This window comes from Myodes glareolus, chromosome 7, assembly GCF_982192425.1.
Source record: "Myodes glareolus chromosome 7, mMyoGla1.1, whole genome shotgun sequence".
Lineage (NCBI taxonomy): Eukaryota > Metazoa > Chordata > Mammalia > Rodentia > Cricetidae > Myodes > Myodes glareolus.
Genome location: NC_142032.1, coordinates 61,055,770 through 61,073,061, shown reverse-complemented (window position 1 = coordinate 61,073,061; position 17,292 = coordinate 61,055,770). Strand labels below are relative to the sequence as shown.

Here is a 17,292-nt window from a genome sequence, read left to right as displayed (position 1 = left end):
TGGCGCCTCTCCTCCCTGAGCCTTGGCAGGGAGCTGGCCTGCCAGGTGACTCCCCACATCAGTGTCAAATGCTTCGCCAAAGCTGGGTGGACACGAGTGTGCATGGTTATGACCTTCTGCCAGAACCTCCTGCCAGGCCATCTGCTCCAACACAAGCCTCGTTGGGCTTTGGGGAAATCCCGGGCTTTGGACCAGCGAGGTCAGGATGAATGGGCGATGAGCAGGACACCTTGCTTCTGTAGCCTCCATTGTGCCCATGAAACTGTCATCTCAGTGTCCGGGCTGCATGTTGACATTCTGCACAAATGGGGTGTCTGAGCTCATTATAATGAATCAACTCACAGGACAGCGGGGCCGGCAAAGCTGCTTTCTGAAGGTGGCCGAGAGCTCTACTTGGTGTCCAGTCTCCAGGCCATGTTACCTTTTCTTTTTCCCAGAAGCCTTGGTACTGGTCTTCTGGATTCTGCTGGTTGGGTGAGGTCAACCTTATGGTGAGCTCCGCTTCAAGCTTATCCATCCACAACCATGGAGCTCTTCCCTAGCCACTCAGGCTGAGGTTTTGGTACAAGAATTAGATGCCACGCCTTGGTTGGCGTGAGAGCATTTAGGGTAGGTTACCTCCCCAGCTGACCTCAGGGCTCAGTTTCTCTGGGTAGAGCAAAGACTAGACCTGATCTCCATACAGTCACGCTCGGCACACTGTCTGCTGCCCAGTGGCTTCTGTGGGACGACTGCTACTACTATTAAGATGTCCCCTCCCCCTGAGGCTTTACAAAGTAACTCTGGGGAGCTGGGTGGTCTGTAGTTCAATTGCTCCCTTGTGACTGTCTCTCCTCTGAGTGACCCATTGCAGGCTGCCACTGTTTGGTGCCCCTGTTTTTTCCTCACTGGCGCCCTCTGCTGTCAGCACATCGGAGTGTCACTTTAACTCCCGCATAGGAAAAATTCCAGGTCCTTCTGTGTGTGATCAAGAAAGTCCTTCTGGAGTGTGGGGCTTCCAGTAGCAAGCAGATCTGCACTGAGGGTGCAGGTCAGGAGATCCACTCACCCAATCTGTCCTAAAGGAGCCCAGCGATCCACACTAGCCCATGTCCTCTTCATCAGTCTCCATCCCTTAACACCCCCCCCCCCCCAAGCCTTCCACCACCATGCCCAAACCCTACAGAGACAACTGTAGCTACCTGTTCCTGGAGGAAGAGATAGGTTACCCCTGGTCACCTAGTCAATTCTCTGTTCATGGTTCACCATCATATGCAAAACTCAGCTCTCCCTTGTCAAGGTCATATCATTGGAGGTTTGTACCAGAGAAGCCAGTGAGACCAGAACAAACTTTTGCCAGGGATGTTGGCCACAAGCCCTTGGTGACATCTTGCGGAGACTCTGTAGCCTCAGAGCCCAGGGCTGTTGCTGCCTCTCTTAGAATATTGATGTGTAACTGGGGTTGAATGCCATAGAACAAGGGGGTCTATCTGATGACAGTTGCCCTTGACTGAGCACAGACATAGTAAGCAGTCTGCATGTGTTTTCACTCACCTGTGGGGAAACTGAGGCTCATACATTGCACAATAGCTTGATGGATAGGGATTTCTTAAAAATCTCTGGAATGGGACCCAGAAGACAGCAAGAAAGACTTGAACTTGATGTAATGAAGGAATTTACCAAATAGGGCTGAACTACGTGAATGTAGACATATGGAGGTGTCTGTTTGTCTGTGGGGACATGCCCACTTTTCTCCAGGGAGGCCGGAGCCGGATGAGCCTGCTGGGCCAGAGCAGTCCCGTGTGGAGACATCTCCAAGAGACACAGACTGTGTCCAAATGGGGAGCATGCAGGCAGATGAGTGTGACCCCACCTCATGCTGGAGAACCATGGGTGTCTTCAGCTAACAATCCATGACAAGTATGTGCCGTGTAAGCCTGTCCCTACCACATATTCTAAATATAGTCTCTAAGGCTTCTTATCATGGGGCCTGGGGAAGCAAAGCTGGGCGTGGCCAACTGCCCAGGGACGTAACACTCTAGTACTGACTGGGCCTGGCATCCTCCTCTCCCTAGAAGAGTGGCATGCCTTCATACTCACAGGCCATTGGTTCTCTCTTGAACTCTGGGCCCTGGGGCCTTGGGATAGACCACTTACTCCCACCAGGTCTCCTGGCTGCCTCTGCCTTCCCCAACCCTGGTTCCCAGCTCCCCCAGGGGTACACCTTCCCTGGAGGCTTCGAGGTGTGTGGAGACCTATGCTGTGTGCCCTGTTTCTCACTGACTGCATAGTGCTGTGAGACTTTGGGAAAGGCACAAACTCTTGCTGATCTTCCCTCCCATTTCAATCCTTCAAATAAAGGACAGACCACCTTTAGGCACATGCTGAGCTGACATTGACAGGAAAACAAGAGTTCCTAGTTGGCTCATTTCCTCCTTTCCATATCTGAGGCCCCTGGTTCATATCCTGTGGGGGCCCCTGTGGCCTGCACACATGCTCCTCAGAGAGTCCCGATCTGTTGCGCACTATTTGCCAACTGAATTCTTGGACCCTGGCTCCACGTGCCATCCGGCTGGGGTAGCCCCAGGGGCCCTTCAGATTGAGAGCCAGCTGCTTCAGCCAGGTGCTGTGCTTTGTGACATAGCTGTCACGTATGTCTGATCCAGCGGTGGATCCCATGAGACTGCAGACCTTCAGACACATACTCTCCACCAGACCATTGCAGGATTGCTCTGAGAGGTCAATGCATTGTCCACCATGGGTTCCCCAAGTCTCAGATACAGCCACTAACCCGGAGGGGCTGCAGTGCCCCCAGCTCTTCCCTCCAACCTTGGCCAGTGCTCCAGCCTTCCTACTGTGCTCACACTATCTGAGCACATCTCCTCCCACCCCCATCCTAGCCCTCTAGTGCTCCAAAGAAGTGTGTGTGTGTGTGTGTGAGTGTGTGTGTGTGTGTGTGTGTGTGTGTGTGTGTGTGTGTGTGTGCAGTGGTCAACCCCAATAGTCCCTCTTCAGTTGTCAATCTTGATTTTCGAGGCAGGATCTTTTTGTTGACTTGATGGTTGGGCTAAACTAGCTGGCCTCTGAGCCCCAAGGACCTGCCTGTCTGTCTGTCTCTGCCTCTCCAGTGCCGGGCTTACAGGTACCTGTCACCATGCCCAGCTTTTTTTAACTCGGGTTCTGAGGGTCAGACTCAGATGCTGTGGACCAAGTACTTCACTGATCTCCCTGGCCTCCAAAAAAAGGTTTCAAATGATAGTTCATATGGTTGATTAACCTTTTGCCAAGGATGGTCTTCATTTATCCTCATGCTAAGCCCAGAAAAAAGTACCAAGATGCTCCCTGAGAGGCATGTTGGTGATAGCAGGGTGATATTCCTGACTATTCTTGGGGACTCTGCTGAAGTAAGTTTAGGATTCTGAGTTCTGGGGTAAATTAAAATGTGAGCTGTGGACATGTGTTATCAAGATAGGTCCTAAGCTTGGGGATGCTGCCTTGCTTGCCTTGTGGCTTGTGGGGGGCAAGGTTCTGTGGGTCCCACAAAGGAGTGTTACTGGGAGGACAGGTCTAATGTCAGGTGTTACTCTGGGTGCTGGGGACATTGGGTCCTGGGCAGGGACTTCAAAATGAAAACCATGTGTTCTTGTTGCTAATTAGCGTAGCTGAATAGAGGGTGGCTGTGAAGTTTCACTGACTCTCATTGGTGGCCTGGTGCTGGCTTGATTTACAGCCCTCACAGGGGTCAAAGGTGGGACAGCTGAGCAATCAGGCTTAGTGCTTAGCTGTGTATATGACACTGTACTCCTGCCATCCTTACACCTGCCAACTGGAGACTGGTGGATCCTGCATTTGCCAGATTGGCACATTAAGTGGCTCTGAGACAGTGGGTTGGAAATCTTGCCTCCCAGCAGGTAAGGTCACTGCAGATGGTATTTCCTACCAGAACCTTTTAATGAAATGAACCAGGTCCTGAGCCAGGCCTAAAAAGGTCTAGAGCCAGTGTGATCTCAGGGAGAAGGCCATAACTGGCCCAGAAGAATCTCAGGCCTGGGAGCCCTGTCCATAGGCAAAGGCATCAGACTGACAGCAGGCACCTCAGTGAGGCAGGTAGGGCTGACCTTGTACAGGGCTGAGGTATGGGGACTGCACACCTGGTCTCTGGGTCTCCCCAGCTTTCATATACGGCATCTCCCACCCATAGCTCTCAGGCATTGTGTGGCCAAACACAGGTATGAATGGGGCCCCACGCAAAATGATAGACTTATTTAAAACCTTGTAAGATTTCTTTTTGCTTATCAGCCCCACAGCAGTCTGAACCAGCTGTAAGCCTGTGGTTTCCTTGACACCAGAACCTGATTTTGATGCTGATCTCTTGACCAAGAATTCATGATCTTCTGAGAATCACTGTTGATGGGTGACTTGATGTAGGTTAGAGGGTGACCCCCAGACCCCCGTCTGCCTGAAGCTGCTGTGACCTCGTGGAGAAAAAACTCTTACTGTTGAGCATGTACAACCATCATGGGATAGTTGTACACCCCAAGCCAAGGTCGACTCTTTTGTTAGTCTGTGGGGTGCCCAATGGGATGGATCTGAGAGAGAAGGAAGCGTCCATTCAGATGGAAGAATCAAGGTAGTCCAGGACAGCATGTGGGATGAGGTGGCTCCCCCATTCTGAGCACTGTGGCCCGAGTAGCCAGGTTGAGCTTACTGTCCATGTGGCCTTGTATCATCCTATACCGGGTTTGCTGGCAGCCAACCTAGCCTAATTGGCAAGCTCCATGTCCCAATGAGAGATTTATTTCCAAAACAAAGTGGATGGCTCCAGAGAAAAAGAACATGAGACTGACTTCTAGGCCTTAATCTCCTTGCAGGTGACTGTCTCTTGTTGTACCCAGTCCAGGGGACTTCTAAAGATATACAGATGGGCTAAGCCTGAGACCAGCCGTCACTCACCTGGCACACCTCACCCTGGGACTCCTTCTACTCAGGCCTTTGATAAGGGACATTATGCCCAGCCTCGGGCACATATCGGGCCTTCAGCCTGCACTGAGATGTGTACCTTCAGGAGGTGGCCAGGCCCAGGCTCAAGCCTGAGCAGCATGTGGGAGGGGCTGTCATGAGCACATGGTAATCTTGAAGTCTTCCAATCCCTGCCAGCTCTATCCAATGCTATTTGCTCTTGGTACCATCCTATGTGCTGATCCTTCCTGGAATAACCTTAAACAAGCTGTCCCCTCTGAAAGTCCAGTATCCTGGACCATGTCCACATCCAGCCTGAAGCCAGGCAGCTGGGAGTCTAGGCAATGATGAGGATGGGTGGTGGGCGGTGAGTGAGTAGGGTTCCCCTCTAGGCTTCCCTTCCCAGGCAGCATATTTGAGGGGTAGATTGGAATCTTTCCAAGTAACTGCCTAGGGAACACTAGCACACTCCCTTAGACACGGCTTGGGGCTCATACATCAGCATTTAGTCTGTGGGGTGTTATGCATACAAAAGCTCACTGTACCTTTAGGTTTTTAGTTCTGCCAAGAAGCCCACTGAGCATTTATTTATTGGTCTGTGGGGAGCCATCCCCAGGGGGCCTTTGAATGTTGATAGCTTCAGTTACAGCCTGTGGCCTGTGTGTTTGACCAGCTCATGTTCCATTGTCAAAGCCATTTGCCTGGTTTTCTTTTGTAATTTGAATGTGCATGTCTCATGCATGCATGGGTGCACCCAGAGAGGTCAAATAAGAGTATCTGGTCCCCTGAAGCTGGAGTTAAAGGCAGTTGTGAGCCACCCAACATGGGTGCTGGGAGCTGGTTTTCTTTCTTAAATCTATTTTAGCCATGGTGAAGCACAGGTGCTGTCTGTGTCTGTGTGCTTCTGTCAGAAGTGTGATGCTCACTCATAGAATGTGTGGCCATTCCCACCTCCAGAACTATCTTTCTAGACCGGAACTGTTCCCAGTCCCTGGCTCCCAATTCTGTCTTCTGTCTCTGCAGATCTGGTAACTCCAGGGGCCTCTGAAGAGAAGCATCCTGAAGTATGTGACCTCTCACCCCTGGCTTATCTCAACAAGTGTCTTTAAGGTCCACCCATGCCTAGTGACCTTTTGTGTATGCCATTTCCAACCCCTTCCAAACTAACAATACTTTCAGGGTACTTCATGCTATTATCATACATGCAGATATAATGACTCAGGGTCTCCTTAGATGTTTCAGTGTTACATTTTAGGTCCTGGGGACTTGATGATGGCTGGGCTGAAGGTCAATCTTTCTGGAACAGACCCTGTGTATATCTAGAGCATAGCCCTTCACAACGGGATGATGAAGGGCTGTGGGTTGGAGACAGTATCACTATCAGGCCTATGCTGAGTGGGTCTGGTACCCAGGGTTCTAGGCCCAGCCCTGGCTTCTCGTGGATCAGCTACTGGCCAGGGACCTGGTATGTATGGAGGAGATCTCTGAGCCATAGCCCCAATTTGCCATAGCTGGCTTGTGCATGTCCCTGTCACTGTTCCTTGTACCCCTATGCCTCCTGCTGGGGCAGCCACGTGGTGCTGGCTGGATGCCGTGTTCTGTGTTCCCAGGGCACCTGGGCACAGAGATATTTAAGTGATGTCCGATAAGGTATTGGCCGTCCCTCAGGGCTGGGCTGCGGTCACGGCTGATGAATTGATTTAGAGCAAGTAGAAAAAGCAGTCTATTGTTCTCAGGAACCCCCTGTTTCATACCCTGCACAGTGAACTCTCTCAGGAATATGCTAGTTTGTGTCCAGGGACACAGGCATTTTCCTGGGCCTTAGTTTGCCTTGCTCCTGGTAGGCAAAGCAGAGAGGGCATCTTACAATTGATGGCCTGACTTGGGGTTCTGGGATAACACAAGTATGGCTGTCCTATAGAGGCAGGAAGGGGGTGGACAGCTGGCCTGTGAGCTCCCCCAAAAGCAGAGACCCTTGGTGTGGTCTTTCTAAGGCTGCCAGACCCACCCAGGACAGGAACAGATAAAGTAGCAAATAAGATAATACTCATTTTTATCGGGAGTAGATTAAAAAGTAAACTATGCCGTATAACCCTTTCTCAGGCAGCACAACGTGTTCAAATATTTGAAGAACTGTTTAGCTTTCGGAATACTTGAAGGTAAAAGGCAGCCAGCACGTGGGGGCAGATTGCCACCATTGTCCCCAACCTCAAGGTTCCTGGGCAGGTCAGCATGGGCTAGTTGGGATGGGTGTGTCACCTAGCCTCTGCCACCCATCTGGAGCACTAGGTGGTTTTCTGTCTGCACTGGGGACTTAGCTGTTCTGCACCTCTACTCCGGGATTGATTTGTATGTCCAGACCTTTCCTACTGCCAGGTGGGAGTAGTCAGAGAGTAAGGGGCCTTCCACACAGTCCCTTGTTTTGATACCTCTTCCAGGCTGTTGGAATTTTCTACCCACAAGCTGCAACTGCTGCTGCCCTCCTGGGGTCTTGAGCCTCCTGCAGTCATGGGCAGAGTGGCCTGTGGCCGCCATTCCTCCTTCCATAGCCTATTTGAAGGTCTTTACTCCCTTGCTACCCATAAGCTCTCTGATTCTCAAGTTCTGCAGCTATTGTATTCCATCTTGGAGCCAAGGCCACCTTACAGGGCTTGAAAGACTGAGTTGTTACCCTAATAGTGAAAGAATCAAAATTACATTAAGAGCAACATTGTTGTCACCTCCATGGTTCAACCTGAGTGACCTAAGGAGCCCCAGAAACCTCAGAAATAGCAGCTGGCTTCCAGCATGGTAACACCGTGACCTGTGGGGTTCTTGTGGGATTGGTGGTACTCTCTGTCAAGCCTTGGTCAGGTGATAAGTGAGTGGACCTGTCCACATAGTGACCTGAGAGGATTTCTTGACATTGGGCCTTAAGGTGCTCAGGGTAGCAGGAGGTTTTTATCATGTGTGATGACACCAGGAGTTTGGGGGCTTCTCAAAGACCTTGGGATAAAGTTACCACCTCACTTCTAGGTGTTGAGCCCCTGAGGGGTTATGTACTGTGCTGTAACCTGTAGCTCTACAAGAGGGTGTCTCTAAGCTCCTACTGGGCCAACAGGGAATTAGACGTGGGGGCTACTTGGCTTTTTCACTGTGGAGGGGCGGCTAGAAGGGGCTGTGCCTCTTCATGCTGGTCCCTCTTCTGGCTCCATGTGTAACCAATGGTCTGGGGTGGGGCATCTACTCTACTTTCTGTTGTCGAGGGATGGACCTAATCCCACTTCCCTGCCTGCTGCAAGTCAAAACAACTCACACCCAAGATTAGTGAGGCCCCCACTCTGTGATGAGTCAGTCTGAGAAGAGAGCAGAGCCTAGCCAGAGAGGAACTGAGTTCACAAAGGCCTCAAGGGCCTCAAGAAACACTTGGGAATCCATGACTAAGAGCCAGACCTCCCCAACAGGCCCGAATGGAGGCCTAACCTGTGGATGGGAGGCAGAGAGGTGCTCACCTCACCCAGTGTTTGCTGTGCCCATAAGAGCCAAGGCTTCCTAATGACCCATGTGGCTGGTTCATCTCACAGGGCCTTTCATGGTCAATGCCATACAGTTACAGTCAGGAGTCAGACATGGGCATAACAATCAGCATGGTTACTGCTGGCCAGGAGGAACACAACTGGGGGACCTAGGAGGACCTGGTGTTCTGTCAGTGTTGCTCTGGGAGAGTCCTCAGGGCTGAGGCAATGTGGAGAATGCGTGAGAAAAAACAAGGCTACAGCCAGAGCTCTAGGCCTGTGAGGAATGTATGCTAGGCACTTGTTCCGATCATTGACTAAGGTGACTGCGACACTAGGGCTTGGCAGAGATGCTTGGCCTTGAGTGTTGTGATTGAGGTAGCATAGGGGGACAGAGCAGGTACTGGAGTAACTTTGCACATGAGATGGGACCACTTTGTAGGAGCCTGAGTCCTTGCTTCCAGGTAGGGCAGTGGCAGCAGGTCCTCAAGACCTGGAAGGAGGGACCGGGAACCAGGATTGGGTCCACTGCTGTATCACACTAGGCATGATGTGGGGGAGATGAAGGTGGAGTGGACATCTGGGCTGGGGTAAAGAGACTGGAATGTGCTCTGCATGGGGGAGCAAGTGGTCATGACAAATGAAGTGTCTGTCATGGGGGAGGCTTTGACATGGCAGGACAGGTGGAAGGAGGGTGCAATGGGCAGCAAGTGGGGCCTTTGGCTCTGTCAGTCCACCAGGCCTCTGGTGGTGGCTGCAGAGACCAGGATTGGATGGACTCAGTCTTGCGAGGTGCGGGAGATCTGAGCTGTGCCTCCCTCAGGAAACTCTGTGGCTGAGTCAGGCTGCTGCTGCTGCTGCTGCATGGCCTCTGGGAGGTTGAGGCTGGTGACCTGGGCCTTATCTATTGAGAAAATGGGATATGGGATTGGTGGAAGGTGTGTGAGTTTCTTGATGTGGGCAGGGGTCTATGCTGGGGTCCGGGTATCTCTGTGTATTGCTTCTTTGTCTTCCCCTCTTGTAACCCTGGGACAACATGTCAGTTCCCCACTTCCATTCTGCTCCCCAAGAATCTGCCATGATGGCACACAGAGTCTTTGGAGCACCCCTCTCCCCCGAATCTCTCTGCTACCCCGTCCCTCAAGTGGGAGAAACTTTGAAGGCCTCCTTGGATGGTGGCACACAGAGACGGGAAGCTCAGTGGAAATGAGACTTATCTAAGAGCAGGTGGAAACCGTGGCCTCCGTGTGATAGCTGTGCCTTCTGGGTGCCCTCAGGGTACAGGTCCTGGCTGTGCTTGGCCCTTCTTTCTTGGGTCTCCCCGTTAACTGAGGGACTGTACCCTTCTGAACTCCTGGGTGTGAAGGCCCCCAGTGTCTAAAAATGGTTCTTTTTGAGCTTCAGTTGTACACCAAGGTTCTTGGACATTCTGAGGCTGGACCACTGAGCCTCCTAGGTGACCCTGACCCATTGTCCCCCTCCCCATGGCCATGGCCACGAGGCTCTGTGTGGCATTTCTGTGGATTGACTGCTGGTCCAGAGCAGTCAGGTGACAGATGAACTTGGGATGGGGATGGGGTGGTCACATAGTGTGGCATTTTCAAGGTCTATGTACACTGAGACACCAAGCTGGGGTCAGTCCTCATGTTGGTCAGTGGCTTCCATCCTATGTACCCTATGTGTGAATGCACTAACTATATACTTGGAGTTGCTAGCATTAAAGATCTTGCATGTGGGGTATCGGGAAGGAGGGCGGTTGCAGGGCAGCTGGACCAGGTACTGACCATATGTCCCCTGTCCTCACAGCTTCCTCATTGTTCTGGTCTGCCTCATCTTCAGTGTCCTGTCCACTATTGAGCAGTATGTCGCTCTGGCCACCGGGACCCTCTTCTGGATGGTATGTAGGTACCCAGGGCCATCAGTGAATGTCATCAGTGAGAGTGGAGGAGGTAAAGGAGGGCTGGGTAGAGTCAACCCTGGTCCCCACCACCCTGGTACTAGGGTATCAGATATTGCAATTCCCCTGCATCCATGCCTGCTAGAGCTCTGGGCTGTGTGTTGAGGGCAGGAAGAACATAAGGGACCTGGAGCAGGTAGTCAGAAAGGCCTACGTATGGGGAACTTCCAAAGTGGGCCCAGAGGCAAGACAGGAGGAAATGGGCACCATAGCACTGAGGGGTGGTGGGTGGTGGGCAGTGCCTAAGGCTCAGTGATTCTTTTTTTTTTTTTTCTTTTTCGTTTTTCAAGACAGGGTTTCTCTGTAGCTTTGGAGCCTGTCCTGGAACTAGTTCTCGTAGACCAGACTGGCCTCGAACTCACAGAGATTCACCTGCCTCTGCCTCCCGAGTGCTGGGATTAAAGGCATGCGCCACCACTGCCCGGCAGGCTGAGTGATTCTTGTGTGTGTTACTGCTGATTCATGAGCCCTGCAGGTGTTCCAGCCAAGATTCTACCCCTGTCATCAAGATGGGGCACTACTTCAGCCCAGGAGACTTTCATGCATCATTGCTGGCAGGACCACCATGGCAGTCCTATTGGGCACCACAATACCTTGGTACATAGCTTGGGTCTCCTCTGCAGGCCAGGCTTGGGACATAGCTCCCACACCCCAGTCCCAGCATAGAGTAACATGTGGAAAGTTTGAGGAATGGAATTCCCAAATGCCAGGGTCCAGTCACGCTCTCTGAGGTGCCTGGGGACTGTCCTGTGTGATCTACATACTGTGAGAGACTTGGGAGACTGGCTTTTATGATCCCACACTCTGGGAAGGACTTGGGGACTGTCCCATGTGACCCTACACTTTGTGAGGAGCCAACTGTGCCTTCAGGATACTGTGTGGTGCGTGAATCCACATGCTTCAAGGGACCGTTTATCTGGCAGCTGTGAGCCCTGGAACAGGGCCAGGGTTGAATATTGCAACTGAGACAGACCCTGTCTGGCAGGGCTGTCCAGAGCCTGGAGCCAGTTGCCATGAGAGCAGAGCACCCGTGCATCACCACTCACTGTCAGGCCAGACATGAGGCCAAGTGGACTTTAGAAACCGTGCTGGCACAGTTATGGTGCTGCTGGGAAGGCTGGGGCTGTGGGCACACGATGATGACCCGTGTTGAAGCCTAGAAGGGTGCAGCCCAACGTCTTTCTGCTTGGCTGCATTTGTGTCTTCCTCTTGTGATAGGATGTTCCCAACCCTAACAGGGAGCAATGATCACAGATAGCCGTCCTTCACCTTAGGCGTTTCTCGGTTGCGTCTGTACAGCCTCTGTCAGCTGGGAAGTTTGTCTTGCTAGATCTTGAGTCACAGTGATTGCCGCTCAGGGGCACACATTTTTCACGTGTCAATTTTGTCTTCCCTTTATTGCTTCTAGATTTTGAGCACAAGAAACATTCCTTTCCTGGGTCATAGAGGTCTCTGTTTCTGGCCTGAATGTGATGTCTTCTTCTCTGGGTTTGAGCAGTCATGGTGATACTGCCAATGGCTTTGGGAGTCTCCACCAGAGTGTGAGGCAGGCACTGCTCCGTCTTACCCCTAACTTTCCAGCACAGAGTGCTAATTATCCCAAAGCACCCCTTTTCCCCCCACCATAGGATGTGTGTCTTCACTGTAGCCCACAAGGGGCTTGCCTGGAAGTACCCAGTTCTTCTCCATAGGCCACTGGAGGGTTCATCTGACCGGGATCCTGTACCCTGTAGTGGGCTCTATAGCATATTTCAGGGGCCCATGACAACTTGCTTGTCCTCCCTCCCAGTCTGACAGTCAATGCATACAACCTGGGATGCACCTCATGTTCACTATGCTGGGGATACCCACATGGCTGTGGTGCCAGGCAGAGGTGTGCCTGCCTCTGTGGGGGTTACTGGTGGTTTTGCATGTGGTTAAGGCAACTGGTAACATGGACAGGCACATTATTGAAAGTTGTAGTCACTAGAGGATGACTTCTCTGCTGATACTTTTCACTGTGGGCCTCAGCCTGTGGTGTGCCTGTACCTGTGATCACTGGGCTTCAAGTGTGAGTCGGTTCCTTGGACTTTTCCAAAAGCAACATCCAGTCAGTGCACAGTACACCTGTTCCTAGTTGGTTCCATTTGACTGGCATGAAGGATGCTATCTTTTTTGTTGTTGTCGTTCTTGTTTTGAGACAAGGTTTCTCTGTAGCCTTGGAGCCTGTCCTGGAACTCTCTCTGTAGACCAGGCTGGCCTCAAACTCACAGAGATCTGCCTGTCTCTACTTTCTGAGTGCTGGGATTAAAGGCATGTGCCACCACCCCCTGCTGTCAAATCTTAGCTGACATCTCTTTAGATGTGTTGGCCAACCAGCCTCATTTTCCTGGGTGACCTCTCAGTCCCAGAATACAATCTTTCATGACCTGTCTGATGGAGCTTTTCTATTTTGGTGGGGGATTTTTACAGGACCCTTACATCCTTTCACGGGGCAAGAAGGCCCTGGGTTCCTTAGTCTTATGTGTGGTGATATCCATATAGGTTCTTCTCAGGATTGTTCCCTTGCCTACTACAGAACTGGCTGTCACACAGGCAAGGCCTGGTCTCCGACTGTGTTGTGAGAGGACACAGCATCTGGTGGCTGCTGAGGGGAATGACCCAGGTTCCTCTCCAAGGAGCTAGGGTTCTGGAGTCCTTGGCTTGGGACTTGGTCTGAAGAGCCTGGGCCAACAGTCTCTGATTGAGCAGGGCCTGACTGTCAGAACATTCCCCTGGGAGGTCTCCAAGCACACATTTGTGTATGCATTCATGAGAATGTGTTCATACAAGCATGCACCCATGTATTCAGATGGGCACCTTCCTGTACACAGCTGTCTCTAATCAAGTGTGTGTTTGGTCTGAGTACATGTATGAGAGGACATTTACATGTATTTGATTTTGTGTATGCCTGTGCATACCTGTGTACCTAATCACACTGTTTTGTGCATCTGCAGCTATGTTCATGCCTATGTGTAAACAGTGTTTTCATATGTAACTATATGTTCATGTGTCAATATGTGTTTTTGTGTGTGTGGACTCATGAATATACCTGCTCCATTCCTCATCTGGTGGCTCCAGACTTGGGGTGGTTGTCGCCCCTCTCTCCCATCCACAGTAACTTCTGACTTAGGCACTCTCTCCTGGTGGCCTCCCTCGGGCCAGGCTCTTTCTGGGACCTGTACACCATCTGGTGGCTACTCTTGGAATTGCACACCACATAGATCTTACTGCCCCAGAGCCAAGGCGAGTGTGGGTGGGACCTTGTGATGTCCACTCCCCCAATCCCTTCCCTCTGTGTGAGCAGGTCCCTACTCCCAAGGCAGCCCCTCCCCAGTCTATTCTGCTTCCCAGAAGTGGCTCTTTGTCCACTGCAGTGAGGGCAGCGACCTCATTACCTCCTTTGTCCCTTTCCCATTCCCTGGACCCTTCCTGCCCCACAACAACTAGGGAGAGACCTTATAGAACAACCCTAATCATCCTAGATGCTCCCTGAGTGGTTTGGGATATTTTCCAACTTCTCTTTCATGGTCCTCAGAGTGCTGCACATTTAAGTACCCCCCATCTCCAATCCTCCCTCCCTCCTCATCACTCACTCCCAACTGCCTCAGGGCCTTTGCACAGGCGCTGTGCCCAGCAGAGATGATTCTCTGCTATTAGGACTGACCTCTGGTCAGCTCTGCACACTCCCTTCTGGAACACTGTTCTTTTCTGGGCACCCTGGGTATGATGGCATTCTGTGAGTAGACTCACATCTCTCTCATACCTTTCCACTGTGCCAAGGAGGCTCAACATTCCTGCTGCTAAAAATTGTATACCTAAAAATTGTATATACACAACCCCCTTCTTTTTAAGTCTTGTTCCCAGGCATGCCCCATAGGGACACCCCTGTGCCTCAGTTTCCCCATCTGTAAAGTGTAGGGATGAGAATCAGCCTCAGCTTTGGCCTTCCCATTTGTCTTTTCCACATTCTTTGTGTGAGTGTACGTGTGTGGTACGTGTGTGTGTGTGTGTGTGTGTGCATGTGTACAGTGCCCACAAAAACCAGAAGAGGGTGTGGCAGATCCCTCGAGCTGGGGTTATAGACGATTGTGAACTGTTCAACATGGATGCCCATCCAAACTTGGAACCTCTGCCAGAGCAGCAAGGGCTCTTAACTGCTGAGCCATCACTCTGTCCCCCACTTTGTCACAAAGCTGTGTCCTCACTTGCCAGCCTCTGGAGGTCATACCTGGAAGGTTTGAACTGGCTGTGTCTAGAAGCTTACTATAGACTCATGACCACAGATGGTGTTAGAGACAGCAAGGAAGAGGCAGGCATGTGCTCAGCCTAGACATATGGACAAGGAGAGAAGTATGTGACTCAAAGAGCCATGTATATGGGATGGTGATATCTTCCTGGAGGAAAGGATGCTTGGTGAGAGCGTTAGGTAAGCAGGAGTTGTGTGCTGTGGCAGATGGCCAGTCGCTCATGGCCCTCAGAGGGTGGCTGTGTCCCAGCCCAGGCAGATATCAGGGTTATGAATTCCAGGCCTCTGGGGTAAGAATGACTGTTGGAGCCCCAGGCAGAGGGACACAGTGTAAAATGCAGGTGATACGTGCAGTGGAGGGGAGTGGGGTAAGAAGCAAAGGTATTTGTTTCAGCCTTGGGGCTAAGGACAAGGCAGCCTCTGCTGGGCTGTGGAGACACCAGGTGGCGCTCTTGTCCTACGCATTTCCGCAGCCCTTGGGCCCAGCCCAGAGTGCTGAGCGCAGGAGCCCAAACCACAGCCTGGGGTGCCCCACGGGGGCCCAGGGCGAGGGAGTGTTGTGAGGGATTCTGGGAACACATTGGGTAAATGGCGGAGAAGTCACGCGAGGCTGCGTTCCCCAACCCCAGCGCCGATACTCCTGCCCCAGCGCCTGGCTTTCGCGGTGCCAGAGCCCTGTTATCTCAGCAGGGCCAAGGAAGCCAGGCGGCCTCCGAGGGATTAAGCATTCTGCTGAGCCAGGCATATTCCCTGGGTCTGAAAAACTGTTCTTGGAGAAATCTGGACCCTGCCAGGCCAGGATCTGGCTGGAACTTTGATCATGCGTGTTGTAGGTGTGCTTGGCCTTGAAACCTGTTTGTGGCCCCAAGGAGGGCGTCCCCCCCACCCCAATCCTGCTTCTGAATCCAGAGCAGGCTTCACGTGCATCTGTGGACGTGGCACACATGTGTGTGCACGCCGTGTACGTGCACGCCTGCTGGATGTGCATGTATGCCGCCAAACCCACCCACCCCTGCTTGCAATAGGAGACCCTGGCCAGGCCCAGGTGCAGGGCTGTTTTTTGTCTCTCAAACCCCAGCTTGTTTTCAAATCCCACACAAAGACAGCTGCATTGAAAAAAGTACTAACACAAACTCCAGCTCCATGAGCCCCGTGGCCCGCATACCAGGGAACTGTCCCGCCATGCCTGCGGTTAAAACCCCTGTGAGCCGCGGCCGGAGGCCTGGGGGATGAGGTCATCTCTCCAGCTTCCTCCCTGACTGTGAGGCTCCCTGGCCCCGCAGGGGCGACCCACCTCCCTGCAGCTGGACCCTTCCTGGCCCGCCCTGGCTTTCTGCAACTCTCTTGGCAGGCCTCAGTTTCCCAGGGGCAAAATGAGATCCTGTGGGCTCTCGGAGTCCTTGAGACAGCCCTCTGTGGGTCCCACTTTCATGTGGAACAAGGTCAGTTCCCTAGGTCCCAGACCCTCGTTCACACTCGGCAGGGCCTCATGTGCTTGCATTCATTTTCACACCCTTTCCTGCCAGGAGAGACTTACTGGCGTTAAATTCAGCTCCTAGCTTCATGTCTTTCTTTGTGCTGCAGCTAAGCTTTGCCTTGGTTCAGTTTGTTTTCACGCTCTATCTGTTGTAGAGTGTGTCCCTATCTCTTGATCTGCTGCCTGGAATCGTAGTTGGTGTCTTGTTTTTTGGCTACGACCCGGCTCCGGTTGTACCTGGTGCAGTGTTGGCGCTTGTACTGCATTTGGCCATGTGTCACACTGCCTGGTCTGGTGTCCTGTCTGGAATCTCTTGTGGGGGCATTAATACCACACCTGTCATTGGCTACACTCATGGAAGCCAGTATGTTCACACGGACCCTGTCCCTGAAGACAGTTTGCAGCGGAGGGAAAGAGACTCCTGTAGGTTGAATCACTGCTGCCCAAGGTCAGAAGACCAGTGGGCGACTTGAGTTTTCCACAGACAAACTCAAGGCTGGCTCCCTGTGAGGCCCCGCCTCTCTGCTTGGAGAGGTCTAGTTCTTACAACTCTTCAGGGTGCCAGCCAGCCAGCTAGCTAAGGAATGGAGTTACCCGCTCTCTCCTGGGCCCCCTAGAGGGGGCATTCTGTCCCTGTGTCCTCAGCACTCCAGGATCCTACTGTCCTAGCTTATAACTTTCTACTTTGCAAGATGCCCCCACCCCATGCACGCAAGATGGCCACCTCTTTGGCTGAGTTGTTTTCTCCTACATTCATTGAGGCAGAGAATATCTATGAAGCTCCAACTGTGTTTCAGGCTTTGGGCTGATGGGACACAGGCTACAGATTCATACCCCAAACTCACACCTTAGGCCCCGTGGACATGGAGGCCACCCGATTGCCATGTGCAAGGAGCTCTGTGTGTAGCCCCCAGGGCATCCAGAGCTCAGGAGGCGTGGGGGGGTACTCTCCAGGAATTGCTGGCACTCTCTCCAGGGAGACAGCTGCTCTGTGGTTTGGTCTGGCAGGGGGGGAGGGGTATGTGGCCTCTAGTCTTGGGGGTGACCTAGGTGAATGGATGGGGCTGGGCTGCCGCTAGGGATCTCAAGGCCTCGGAGCTGTGCAGGAAAGTCGTACTGGCTGGGCTTGGAGCTTGTGTGTCCTGCCAGGTTTCCAGAA

General features: G+C 52.3%; 1 protein-coding gene across 2 annotated transcripts in view; it reads left to right on the top strand.

Annotated features, from left to right (window-relative positions):
- Window positions 1-17,292, top strand: part of Kcnq1 (potassium voltage-gated channel subfamily Q member 1) — a 324,147-nt gene that overhangs the window by 31,764 nt on the left and 275,091 nt on the right. The window contains exon 2 of one of the 2 annotated variants that reach the window (XM_048458194.3): window positions 10,239-10,329. The exons of the other annotated variant lie outside the window; for it this stretch is intronic. Coding sequence (XP_048314151.2) covers window positions 10,239-10,329 — 91 coding nt within the window. The remainder of the gene's footprint in view (window positions 1-10,238; window positions 10,330-17,292) is intronic. 2 annotated transcript variants of the gene reach the window in all.